At 46.3% G+C, this 14072-nt stretch overlaps 1 protein-coding gene across 2 annotated transcripts in view; it reads left to right on the top strand.

The window, feature by feature from the left end:
• Positions 1–14072, top strand: part of SYNE1 (spectrin repeat containing nuclear envelope protein 1) — a 409429-nt gene that overhangs the window by 323097 nt on the left and 72260 nt on the right. For both annotated transcript variants that reach the window (XM_036249356.1, XM_036249358.1), the window contains 7 exons: positions 2177–2347; positions 4372–4505; positions 4881–5085; positions 6976–7158; positions 7959–8105; positions 12314–12468; positions 12877–13024. In XM_036249356.1, the coding sequence (XP_036105249.1) occupies positions 2177–2347; positions 4372–4505; positions 4881–5085; positions 6976–7158; positions 7959–8105; positions 12314–12468; positions 12877–13024 (1143 nt within the window). The remainder of the gene's footprint in view (positions 1–2176; positions 2348–4371; positions 4506–4880; positions 5086–6975; positions 7159–7958; positions 8106–12313; positions 12469–12876; positions 13025–14072) is intronic.

Here is a 14072-nt window from a genome sequence, read left to right as displayed (position 1 = left end):
GATGATATCAGGGACCTCCTGCAGAGTCTCTCTGCCAAAGAAGTCCTGTTAAAATGGAAATCAGATCACACCGGTCCTTAACTCAGAAGCCCCCAAGAGCATCTTGCCTCACTTAGAATGAGGACAGAAGCTGGTGAGAACCTGAAGGCCCCCGACCCGGCCCCCCGACCCGGCCCCCCGGGCCCCTCAGACCTGGTCTCCTGCTGCTGTCCTGCAGGCTCCTCTTGCTTCTGTCTCTCCCTGCCCTTGACCTCAACAGGCATGTCTTACACTCAGAGACTTTGCTCTGGCTGTGCCCCTGCCTGGAACACCACCCCCTCTCCGAAATGCCCGCACGGTCAGTCTCTACCTTCCACGTCTTCGTTCGAATTTGCCATCTCGGCTTTCCGGACCGCTGTTTTCAACGACACCCTCTGCCTCCCCCCCCCCCCCCCCCCCCCCCCCCCGTGCGCTCCCTAGTCTCTGCTTTGCTCCGCTTTTATTCATGCTGTTTATGCTAACATACGACATCGTCTGCTTCTCTGCTTGAATCCTCTCACCCCAACACCAGCTCTATGAAGACCCTTGAAAAGTGTATGCTGAACGGAGTGTTGAACCCTCTGAGAATAAGACACGTGAGCAGATACTGCTCTGCACACAGTGGTGATGGCGCACGGCCGGGGCCCGGCAGCATGAGCCGCGGAGCCCAGGGCACAGCTGCTGCAGGCTCCGCACTCTCGTCCCAGCAGCTCTGCATGTGGCCTGGCCTTGCTTTCAACCTGATTTCTATTTTATTTTCTTTTACATATTTTTATAAATCATTACAAATCTCTGGACACACTTTACCATATAAATAAATTATGTGGTTCTTTCATAGAAACATCGCCTCATGAAAAACAAAAGTAATACAAAGAAGACCTAGACTATTTAAAAATTCTCATTTCCCTCCTGGCTTTAATTTTATGTCTTTTCCGGGCTGTCATTGGCCCGGGCCGGCATCTGCCGCGTGTCTGAGGCACACTTGCCTGGTCTGTCTGCCCATCAGACAGTGTCTTGATGGGTCTCGACATTATTTATTTATGCTGAGAAGAAGGGCAGGGCATGCAGGTGCAAATTAATCTACTGTCAAATCTGTTTTCTTAATCATGGCCATACTCCATATTCAAAAGATTGCATTTATTATTATTTTTTTTATCCTCACCCGAGGACATTTTTTGTTCAGGTACAGTGGGAGGAAGAGAGAGAGAGAGAAAGAGAGAGAGAGAGAGAGAAACATCGATGTGAAAGGGACACATCAAGTGGCTGCCACCCGCACGACCGACCAGGGCCGGGGACAAACTGCAACCAAGGTACATGCCCTTAGCGGGAACCGAACCCGGGTCTCTCGGGACCGTAGGCTGATGCTCTAACTGCTGAGCCAAACCGGCCAGGGCTCAAAAGATTGCATTTAGAAGAGCAGGAGCATCCAGGAAGTCCAAAGCAGGTATCTTTCTCAAATTTATAGACAAAATAAAACCCTAACTTTTCTGTTGCAGGTAAGTATAAGGAAAAAATGTTCCTAGATGTTTTGTCTCAAGATATTCATTTGTGCATGTGTGTGCATGTGTGTGTGTGTGTGTGTGTGTGAGAGAGAGAGAGAGAGAGAGAGAGAGAGAGAGAGAGAGGTGGGTGGATGATAGATAGACAGACTGATAGGTTTTATTTCCTGGGACAAGACTTGCCTAGTTTCAAATCTAGATTTCTCACATTCTCTCCGCATGATCCCAGGTGATTTTCGTAATCTGCTTGTGCCTCAGTTTCCTCATCTGTAAAGTGGGGGTGATGATACCTACTTCATAAAGTTGTTATGAAAATTAAACGAGTTAATGCATTAGTTGAATCACTCATTTATTCCTAAATTATAGTACTAAGTATATTAACCTGTAATCACTTTTATATTATATAAGTATATAATATATATTACCTATGTAACCTTTTCAATAATTGTAATTTAGACTCTGTTCAAAAGTAGAACAGGCGTCCATGTCAACATTACCCCATCTTACTTTTCAAATCTTTTTGTCTGTTTGAATGAATTTATGATGCCTGAAGCCCTGATGACGCTCTTAAATAGTAATGTTTTTTTCCGTCCATTGAACATAGAGTTTATCGCTTTAAATGTTACGCAGTTCTAAGGAGTGTCTGTCCCTGTCAAAAGGTGGGGCAGCTGAAGGCGCTGCTGAAGTTGGCGCACGAGCACTGGAGCCAGCACAAGGTGGCCTTCGATGAGCTCAACGGCAGCCTCATGGAGGCCAGGTACTCCCTCTCCCGCTTCCGTCTGCTCATCGGCTCCTTGGAAGCTGTGCAGGTTCAGGTAGACAGTCTTCAGGTAAGGGATGAACTGCATCTGCCCTTCACGTGCTGCTTAATTTGAGAAAATAAAATTATTAGCAGATACGAACACCGTCCTGGAATATCGTTGCATACTGCTTACACTGAATTATTTTTAAAATATTTAAAATCAGTTTTACCTGCTGTATGTGCTACTCATTCCAACTGGCCTGTGGATGCCAAGTTTTGAATTAATGGTATATAATGATCTGCTTTTTAAAAATTCTCGCATATAAATATCCACACGAATGGACTTTGTACGATGACTGTACACCCACAGCGGCCTCCGTGACCCGTGCCGCTGCCTCTGTGTCTTTCCTTTTCTCCTTTTATCCCTTTTCTCCCAATATTGTCTGAGGGATTAAAAAGAAAGCAAGGAGAAAACTAACAAAAGTGCTCAATTTTATTTTATTATTTTTATTTTTACTTATTTATTTAAAAAATATATTTTTTTCTTCATTGATTTTAGAGAGAGAAGAAGGGAGAGGGGGAGAGAGATAGAATCATCGATGAGAGAGAACATCAATTGGCCGCCTCCTGCATGCCCCCCACTGGGGATCGGGCCCACAACCTGGGCCTGTGCCCTGACCGGGAATCAAACCGGCGACCTCTTGGTGCATGGGTCAGCGCCCACACCGGCTGGACCAAAAGTGGTCCATTTTAAACTACTGTTTTCTTTTTATTTGGCATAGTGTCAGTGGTCTGTCCAACGTGTGCACACATCCTCTTTCTCCAGCACTTACTGCTTGGTTTCCTGGGGGCCCTTTGTCCTATCGGGGTGTCCCTCTGGGATAACGTCGCTGTTTGACTGACACACGGCGCTCCTCCTACCTCTGGCCCCTGCCCTCGAGTTAGCTGCTGCCCTCCCTTCTCTGCACCTGGGCGCCGGGCACTCTCCTCTGTCCTGCCCTCTTCCCTGGCTACGTGCAGGCTGTGGGGTGGGCAGGGCAGGCCCTGCAGGGACGGGATGCCAGCAGAGCCAGCCTGCACCTCCGTGGCTTGGCCATCAAAGTCCGTTTGCTGCTGACCTCACAGGCAGCCTTCCTGAAGGGAATCCCTCGGGCGGGCAGGAAGAAGGATAAAATGCGTGTACATCATTTATCTGTACCTCAGGTAGTTTTTGCAGATACTAAGAATCATTAAAACTTATTTTGAAAATAGTAAGTTTAAAAACAAATTTTATAATTTTGAGGGGGCTATACTTTTTAACTTAGCCTAGTCTGTGTTTGACAGCTGCAAGTGCTGTCTTACAACATGAAAGAACTCTGGGTCTTTACCTCGCATGTCTTGATTTGGTGGCAACCAGATATCGGTGTTATCGGTGTTATAGGGCTTTTGTGGGCTCCTTCACCAATGGAGTTATACTCGGAATGGATACTCTCCTTAGTTATACTCAGAACTGACACTGTCAGCAGTTTCTCCAGGGAAATATCCATCTTCAAGTTCTTTCACTGATAGAAGATTCTGCCAAGATGATAGATATTCTTTACAAGGAAGGACACCCAGATGTGGAACTTAGAGAGAGCTCTCAGAAAAGTTCTGGCTTCTTAAATCTAAATGCGAGGGGTTGCTGGTAGAAAAACTCTAGGTACGTAATAAAACAGAGTCCTGGGCTTGACTTTGATCAGCAGAGAGAACCACAGTGTACAGATTGCACGCACACCACTGCAGGCTACCGGATAACGGACAAGAACACCCTATGTGAGCTTTCCAGCAGAATTTCAGATGCCACTATAGGAAGCCTTAATTGTCACGAATCCCTTCTCACACCATAAGAACAAAATTATATATATACATATCTTATATATATTATATATCTTATATATATCTTATATACATATCGTATATATATAAAATTATATATATACATATCTTATAAAGCATTGGGGCAAATTCACGGTTTGTATATTCATATGTGCGTATTCATGAAAACAGCCATAAATTACTTTTAGACTTAGTTCTTAAAATTTAGATCTAATAACTGTTATTTTGTCTGTGGTATCTTTTTCTTCCTTTGGGCAGAATCTTCAAGATGATCTAGAAAAACAGGAAAACAGCTTACAGAAATTTGGCTCTGTCACCAACCAGCTATTAAAAGAGTGTCACCCACCTGTGACAGAGACTCTTACCAATACGTTGAAGGAAATCACCATGAGGTATGGCGCATGCTCGTTTTACAGTGCTATGCATTACTTCTGTCGCAACCACACCGCAAGGCATGACACAAAGCTTGCCAGCATTTTGAATTTGAGCTTTATAGAATTTATTGATTTTCACACAATGAAGTTAATGATAAGAAAGTGAAAATACTTAGAAATTAGAAACTGCTGTATACCCAAAGATTGACCTCATTCCTATGGTCCACCCCTGAAATGTGTGTGAAATGTTACTTTCGTATGAGGTCAAATAGAAATGAGACATCTCGCACTATTTCCAAAATCACATGAACCAGGATCGTGAAAAATGAAATAGTAACAGCACGGGGGGTGGGGCGCGGTGGTGATCCGCCCCGCGCGCCGCTGTGTTTCCAGATGGAACAACTTGCTGGAAGAGATCGCGGAGCAGCTGCACGCCGGCAGGGCCCTCCTGCAGCTCTGGCAGCGGTACCGGGACTTCTCCGCACAGTGCGCCGCCGCGGTCCAGCGCCAGGCGGACCGCACCGGGGAGCTCCTGAAGGCAGCCACCAACAAGGACATCGCTGATGACGAAGTGGCCACGTGGATTCAGGATTGCAACGTATGTGCTATCGTGCTTTCTTTCCCAACGCGCCTTCCTTAGACTCTCAGCGTTAGCAGGGCGAGTGCTGACGTGGGTGAGCTTCGTACGTGAGACAGTTCCCCCCCGATAATTGTGTTAAGTGTCAAAGGGCCTGCTAGGTTTTCAGAACACGTGAATCAGATTTACAAGCTCCCCACCTTCCCACTGTTTCATTTTGAAAGATGAGTTGTTTTCCTGTTTTTACTAATGGGATACAATGCACGTGAATGATTGAGGCTATCTGAGTTTACGGAGATGGTCGATGTAAGAAATGACCGGATGGAGAATAACGCTGTATCTTTTAAAAACCTCTTGTTAAAGGTATTGCCCATTTTGGTTCATTATCTTTTATGAAAGCATCAGCATAATTTCTTCTGAGAATTTAGTGGTAGAAAGAAGTCTTTCTCTGCTGATTTATGATTGTATTTCTTTCTAATATTTCTCTTTTTTATTGGATCTGCCAATAATCTACTGAAGGTTTTCAGGAACAGTTCTGTTTCACCCAGTGCATGGCTCTTATATTTTGGCCTTATTTATCTTTATTTTAATGAATTTGTTTCAAATATCTTCTCATAAACTTTCCCATTCAGTTTTTTAGAATTAGGCAAGTTATAAGATCTTAACCTATTCTGCCCTGGCTGGTTTGGCTCAGCAGTTACAGCATCGGCCCACGGACCGGAGAGTCCCAAGTTCAGTTCCCGCTAAGGGCACTTACTTCAGTTGCAGTTTGTCCCCAGCCCCGGTTGGGGTCATGTGGGTAGCAACCACTCGATGTGTCTCTCTCACGTCGATGTTTCTCTCTCTCTCTTCATCCCTCTCTTTCTCCTGCTCTATCTGAAGATAAGTGCAAAAATAGGTCCTCCGATGAGGATTTAAAAAAAAAAAGTTTAACCTATTCTAATACATTTACATTAATAATAATCACTTTAAGACTAAAGTTTAATATTTATGGTGAAGATAGTTTACTAATTTTTCTCCTACCTGCAGTTCCCCCTTACAAGATTCGTCATTTGAATACTCAGTCCTCCCGAGTTGAGATACACCTGTTTCGAGTGCTCCCAGTTACTTCTGTGCTTTGCCTGATGTCTGTCTCAAGGGTGAAGTCGCCCTTTGCTTTCTCCCTGTCACAGTAGGCCCTGAAGGTACAGCAGGCTCTTCTGTCTCCCCTATGCCTGGTGCACCAGCAATAGGTGGAAGAATCAGCCACTTGTCATCTCTTAGTGGTAGATGGAAACCAGAAACAGAGACTTTCCATTGGCTTATAGTTTTGAGCATAGAAGAGGGTCCCGCAAAAGGTAGAAGTGAGAGATACCATGGAAAATAACGGAGGTGCCTTCTACCCTCAGCCCTGCCCACCAGAACCATCGCTAGGGCTCTACTCCCCATGGAGATAGGAGGGTCTATCACAACCACTGTAAAGTGACCACCCAACATGCAGAAGACACTGTTGATAAACTCATCCTCTGGCCTCTGATATTATGTAGAAAGAGGTAAAATGTAGCACTGTGTTTTCAATCTGATAGCAATTATAGGAAGAAGCAGGAATAAAACCATCAACTTTTACAGTTAGTGGCTCTAGTCGTGGACTTTTCTTTTTCTTAGGTATGTATGTTTTCCTGCATTCCCCTGTGTTCTACAGTAGACCTTTGTGGCTTTTATGATTCTTTAAGATTTTAATACACGTGCATATTTTTAAAACTGGATTCAATTTTTGATTTCTTTTCCAAATGAAGGTTATTTAGTGTAATAATTAGACAAATAAGAGTTGAGCGTTTCTAGCTGTGTGGCCCTTGCTGATTGTTTAGAATAAGGAGTACACGGGTGCTCTCAATGTGCTGTTTCATGATGGGCGTATTTCATCTCCCACAGGACCTCCTCAAGGGACTGGGCGCAGCTAAGGATTCTCTGTTTGTTCTCCAAGAGCTGGGGGAGCAACTCAAGCAACAAGTGGAGGCTTCAGCAGCATCAGCCATTCAATCGGACCAGCTCTCTTTGAGTCAACACTTATGTGCCCTAGAACAGGCTCTTTGCAAACAGCAGACTGTGTTACAGGTACAGAGCTCGTATTCTGTGTGTGTTGTGAATTGGGTGTTGTATAACTTCTGAGCATAAACGCAGGAAAAGAAGAATTTCCATCATTGGGACAGTGCCTCCTTCAAGAACAAAGAATTAAAACACAAAGCAAACTTGGACTCTTCAGCGGGCACAAGGGAAGGTGGAGTCTTGCACTGTTCTTCACAAAGTAATCATGCCCCTAAACCGATGCTTCCTTCCATGGTACTGAGTACAATGTGCTCAACTGATGGACACTAAGGGGCTTTAATATTCAAATCATAAGAAGTTATTGCAAGAATGAGAATAAATTTCTGTTTGGTAATATATTTATAAAAGTGACTTTAACTGGCCCTGACCGGTTTGGCTCAGTGATTAGAATGTTGGCCTATGGTCTTGGGTTCAATTCCTGGTCAAGGGCATGTACCTGAGTTGTTGGTTTGAACCCCGGCCCTGGTCGGGGTCATGCAGGAGGCAACCAATCGATGTGTCTCTCTCACATCAATGTTTCTCTCTCTCTTTCTCTCCCCCTCTCCGTCCCTCCCTCCCTTCCACTCTATCTAAAAATCAATGGAAAAATATCCTTGGGTGAGAATTAACAAAAGAATAAAAGTGACTTTAACTGGTTAATTACTCCAACAGAGAGTTGCATGCTAATTTTTTTTAGAACTTATATTAATAAAGAGAAGAATATCTAAATCCAAATAGCAATTTGATAGTAGAATATGAGACATAATATCAAGATCCACTTGTCTTTTCAGTAGATTTCTAAATATCAGTTTTCTTTTGTAATAAAAAAGGCTGGAATTCTTGACTATGAAACCTTTACCAAGAGTCTAGAAGCTTTGGAGGCATGGATAATAGAAGCTGAAGAAATACTCCAAGGGCAGGACCCCAGCCACTCGTCTGACCTCTCAACCATCCAAGAAAGAATGGAAGAACTCAAGGCAAGTGTGCTGAAATCCTAGCCCTAGACCGCTTATCTTTCCTCCGAACCTTAAGGAAAACTCACAGCTTTGGACATAACTCACAACTCCCATACCTTTTATTTTGAGGTTCCATGGGAATCCTTGCCAGTTCTGTTTTGTTGCTCCCCTAAGAGGTGTGAACTGTCAGTGAGCACAAGGTGATTTTACAACCCATGATGGGAGCTGTCTTGGATCACACCTCACCCCTCCTTCTTCCTACCTCCTACCTGTCTTCACTCTCACCCCAACTGATCACCTGCTTCAGAGGATCCTCCATGTCCATCTCTGTCACCACCCACTCCGCGTCCCATCTGCCTCTCTCTCTCTCAGACCACTGCAACATCCCATCTGCCTCTCTCTCTCTCAGACCACTGCAACGTCCCATCTGCCTCTCTCTCTCAGACCACTGCAACGTCCCATCTGCCTCTCTCTCTCAGACCACTGCAACGTCCCATCTGCCTCTCTCTCTCAGACCACTGCAACGTCCCATCTGCCTCTCTCTCTCAGACCACTGCAACGTCCCATCTGCCTCTCTCTCTCAGACCACTGCAACGTCCCATCTGCCTCTCTCTCTCAGACCACTGCAACGTCCCATCTGCCTCTCTCTCTCAGACCACTGCAACGTCCCATCTGCCTCTCTCTCTCTCAGACCACTGCAACGTCCCATCTGCCTCTCTCTCTCAGACCACTGCAATGTCTCATCTGCCTCTCTCTCTCTCAGACCACTGCAACGTCCCATCTGCCTCTCTCTCTCTCTCAGACCACTGCAACGTCCCATCTGCCTCTCTCTCTCAGACCACTGCAACGTCCCATCTGCCTCTCTCTCTCTCAGACCACTGCAACGTCTCATCTGCCTCTCTCTCTCTCAGACCACTGCAACGTCCCATCTGCCTCTCTCTCTCTCAGACCACTGCATCGTCCCATCTGCCTCTCTCTCTCTCAGACCACTGCAACGTCTCATCTGCCTCTCTCTCTCTCAGACCACTGCAACGTCCCATATGCCTCTCTCTCTCTCTCAGACCACTGCAACGTCCCATCTGCCTCTCTCTCTCAGACCACTGCAACGTCCCATCTGCCTCTCTCTCTCTCAGACCACTGCATCGTCCCATCTGCCTCTCTCTCTCAGACCACTGCATCGTCCCATCTGCCTCTCTCTCTCTCAGACCACTTCACGTCCCATCTGTCTCTCTCTCTCTCAGACCACTGCAACGTCCCCTCTGCCTCTCTCTCTCTCAGACCACTGCATCGTCCCATCTGCCTCTCTCTCTCTCAGACCACTGCAACGTCCCATCTGCCTCTCTCTCTCTCAGACCACTGCAACGTCCCATCTGCCTCTCTCTCTCTCAGACCACTGCAACGTCCCATCTGCCTCTCTCTCTCTCAGACCACTGCATCGTCCCATCTGCCTCTCTCTCTCTCAGACCACTGCAACGTCCCATCTGCCTCTCTCTCTCAGACCACTGCAACGTCCCATCTGCCTCTCTCTCTCTCTCAGACCACTGCAATGTCCAACCTGCCTCTCTCTCTCTCAGACCACTGCATCGTCCCATCTGCCTCTCTCTCTCTCAGACCACTGCAACGTCCCCTCTGCCTCTCTCTCTCTCAGACCACTGCAACGTCCCATCTGCCTCTCTCTCTCTCAGACCACTGCAACGTCCCATCTGCCTCTCTCTCTCTCAGACCACTGCAACGTCCCATCTGCCTCTCTCTCTCTCAGACCACTGCAACGTCCCATCTGCCTCTCTCTCTTTCTCAGACCACTGCAACGTCCCATCTGCCTCTCTCTCTCTCAGACCACTGCAACGTCCCATCAGCCTCTCTCTCTCAGACCACTGCAACGTCCCATCTGCCTCTCTCCCTCTCTCAGACCACTGCAACGTCCCATCTGCCTCTCTCTCTCTCTCAGACCACTGCAACGTCCCATCTGCCTCTCTCTCTCTCTCAGACCACTGCAACATCCCATCTGCCTCTCTCTCTCAGACCACTGCAACGTCCCATCTGCCTCTCTCTCTCTCAGACCACTGCAACGTCCAACCTGCCTCTCTCTCTCTCAGACCACTGCAACGTCCCCTCTGCCTCTCTCTCTCTCAGACCACTGCAACGTCCCATCTGCCTCTCTCTCTCAGACCACTGCAACGTCCCATCTGCCTCTCTCTTTCTCAGACCACTGCAACGTCCCATCTGCCTCTCTCTCTCTCTCAGACCACTGCAACGTCCCATCTGCCTCTCTCTCTCAGACCACTGCAACGTCCCATCTGCCTCTCTCCCTCTCTCAGACCACTGCAACGTCCCATCTGCCTCTCTCTCTCTCAGACCACTGCAACGTCCCATCTGCCTCTCTCTCTCTCAGACCACTGCAACGTCCCATCTGCCTCTCTCTCTCAGACCACTGCAACGTCCCGTCTGCCTCTCTCTCTCTCAGACCACTAACATCCCATCTGCCCCTCTCTCTCTCAGACCACTGCAACGTCCCATCTGCCTCTCTCTCTCTCAGACCACTGCAACGGGCCCCACGCACTTCCTGCAGGCACCCACTCCCTTCATCCCAATGTTGCCAGAATGATCTATTTTTATTTTTATTTTTTAATTACAGTTGACATACAATATCATATTAGTTTCAGGTGTACAACATAGTGATTAGACATTTATATAACTTACTAAGTAGTCAACCCAGGAAGTCTAGAATGCACTTGACACCGTACCAGAATGGTCTTTTTCTTTTAAAGGCTTATACTTAACTGGAAAATATTTTAAGTAGTCAGTAATGTGAATAAAATAATGCAATAGATATGCAAAGTTGATCCTATTATCCCTCTGCTTAAAGCCCTCTGTGGGTTTCCTTGCTCTCGGGATAAAGGTCAAAGTGGATTCTCAGGCCCAGCGTCGCCGGCTTGTGCCGCCTGAGAGTCTCATCTTCACTGTCCGTCTCATCCCGAAGCCACTTGGGAGGTCGCTTGAGTCTGTGTGCGTGATGTTCCGCTTTCTGGAATCCTTTTCTTGTCCCGGCCAACCCCCTCCTGTCCAAAAGGGAAAACCTTCCGGTCATTTTGTTCAATGTCTTTCTCTTAAGAAAGCCTCCACCTCTGTCCATGGTCAGACTCCCCGGTGACACACTTTCACAGCACAGTATCCCTTTTCTTCCGTGTTTATCGTTCCGTTCGATCACGCTCGCGTGCTGGGGGCACCTGCTGTGCCTCTGCTGTTGGAACAGCACCATCCGCTTGGCAGGCACCGGGAGAAGCGCCGTGCTGCGGAGCCTTGTTTGCTGCCGGGGTCTCCCATGGAAATGCCACCGTCTAGTAGTCGTGCTTCAACAACACGCAAAGGGCAAACACACAAGCCAAAGGTGTCCGGACATGCTCTCCTTCCCGCGGCTAGGTTCCTAGATGGGGTTGCGAATTCCCCCAGGAAACCCAGAAGAGGCAGCTTGTCCTGGGTTTGAGGGGCGGAAAGAGGTCTGAAAGCAAAGACTGCTCTTTCAGCTGACTCTCACCAACTTTGGGTCTGGGGCCAGAGGCCTGAACCGAAGCTCTTCAGATAACACGCGGAGTGGGGTTGTGTTTCTCTAGCAGGAACGCAACAGCTCTTGCTTACCTCGCTCTACCCCTTCCTTGCTGGGGGACCTTGACCCATCGTCTTAAAGGTCCTGGGCCTCTCTTCCTGTTGTAAGGTGGGAACAGCAGTGTAGTACCTTGTGGGATTGCTTTGGGAATAAAATGAGTTACGGTATTACCTGTGTAGCTCTTATAACAATGGTTAGTTCACAAGTGTTCAATAAATGTTAATTATTCTTATTACAACTATATTATTAAGTAATAAAGGAGAAGATTAGCAGTATAAAGGGTAAGAAGTGAGCCTTTTCAGCCGTCAGCGTAATTTTCATCCTTGATCAGGTCTATCGAGAATTATTTATGAGTAAGTCAGTCGAGTAAATCACACACATGAACTGCTAAGTGTCCCCTAGGGGACAGTGGGTGGCGGAGCCCGCTGCAGCGGCAGCCCTGGAAGCTGATTGGGAGAAGCCGCCGTCCCTTCTCTGCAGTCCTGGCCATTGCAGACAGGCGGCCTCCAGGAGCCTAGGAGACCAAAGACCAGCCTCTTCCTGAAATCTAGTTCACTGTGCCCTTGGAAAGTACTCTGCCCTTTCTGACCACGTTGCTAAACCCGTTCTCAAATCTTGCTTTCAGGGACAGATGTTGAAATTCAGCAGCATGGCCCCAGATTTAGACCGCCTGAATGAGCTTGGCTACAGGCTACCCCTGAGTGATAAAGAAATCAAAAGGATGCAGAGCCTGAACCGGCACTGGGCTCTGATTTCTTCTCAGACGACAGAGCGATTCAGGTAGAGTCTCCGAGAGCTGTTTTGGCTGCTGTGATATATCAGTAGAAATAAGTTCAAGATTGGTGTCCAGGTATAAATGCCAGGTCTTTCCAGTGATATGAAATTTGAAGTAAAAGGAAGAAACTCAAACTGTGTGTTCCCTTGTTGAATGTACTAATTTGTAATAAAAAAAAATAGCAAGCCCCTTTATGTAACAATATACTAAAGATATATTATTGTCATATCATTTTTAAAACTCACCATATTAAACTGTTTTTTCAGTTTGGGTTTCTAAACGTTACTACCTAACCTGAAAGTTTTGTGATGGTCACATTAGCATGGGACGCGGGAAATCGTCAATCTTGTTTAATATGCCAAAGACAAGAATGAGCAGTAATAGCCACTGTCTTTCCCCCTTAATCCTGTCAGTAAGTTGCAGTCATTTTTGCTACAACATCAGACCTTCTTGGAAAAATGTGAAACATGGATGGAATTCCTGGTTCAAACAGAGCAGAAGTTAGCAGTAGAGATTTCGGGCAATTACCAGCAGCTTCTGGAGCAGCAGCGCGCCCACGAGGTCAGTTAAGCCAGTAGATTTGGGGGTCGTACAACAGGCCTTTGGGGGCTGCTGACAGATACCATGTGGTAGAATTAAAGTGATGAATCTTATCCTGAGTCTGCTCAAATGCATGCATTGTTTTTGCCTTCCTTCTGAAGGCTGGGGCTTCGATACCTTGATTACAATGTAGTTCAGTTCATTGCTCCCTAGTTGGTTATAAGCATGTGGCTTCGATACCCTACAGTGGATAGTGCCACACTTGCGGTCAAAGCCTACTTACAGGGGTGGGGAGGGGAAGCAGAGAGGGCGTATAGGAGTTCAGAAAGTTGGATTCAATTTTCAAATAAAGTTACAGACTGCGTTAATATTGCCAAGGCCAGTTGCTGAAGAGATGATGTTTTGATCTAAATTCATTGGTAAATGAAAATTGTGTGTTCTTTAAAAAGCAGCAAACTACCAGAATCTCCAAGCGCACCTGTTGGCCAAATTACATTATAATTGTTTTTCAAGAAACACTGAGAGAGAACTAGATATGACATGCCAACTCATTACTTTGCTGGTAGTCTCTGTTTTGCTATTTACTGGCGTGACTTGGTCCCACGTGTTTATAAAGTATGTGCACGTGGAGAGAGAGGATTGACCTAAAAGCAGAGAAGAGGCTTAATGCAGAATTTAAAAGAGAATACAACTAATTTTAAAACCCTTTGTTTACATTTAAGAAATAGAGAATTTAAATATATGTAGGGTATCTTTAAGTCCATTTTTACTGAGTTGGCCGATGAGGAAATAAAAGGGAATGGATGAAATCTTCAGTGAGATCCCACTGTACACCCCCTGGGATGGCTGCCGTGAAAAAGGTCAGCGCTTATAAGGGAGGGAATAGGGAAACTGGAATCCTTACGCATTGTTGGTAGGAATTGAACATAGTGAAGCTTCTTTGGAAACAGTTTGGCAGTTCCTCCAGCTGTTAAATGGAAAGTTACCATGTGACCCAGTATTTCCACAGCTAGGTAGAATGAACCCGGGAGAAAAGAAAATGTATGTCCACACATCTACCTGTGTGGAC

This window comes from Molossus molossus, unplaced genomic scaffold (genome assembly GCF_014108415.1).
Source record: "Molossus molossus isolate mMolMol1 unplaced genomic scaffold, mMolMol1.p scaffold_m16_p_8, whole genome shotgun sequence".
Classification (NCBI taxonomy): domain Eukaryota; kingdom Metazoa; phylum Chordata; class Mammalia; order Chiroptera; family Molossidae; genus Molossus; species Molossus molossus.
Note: the sequence above shows the minus strand (reverse complement) of the source record. Positions and strands in the feature narration are given on the sequence as shown.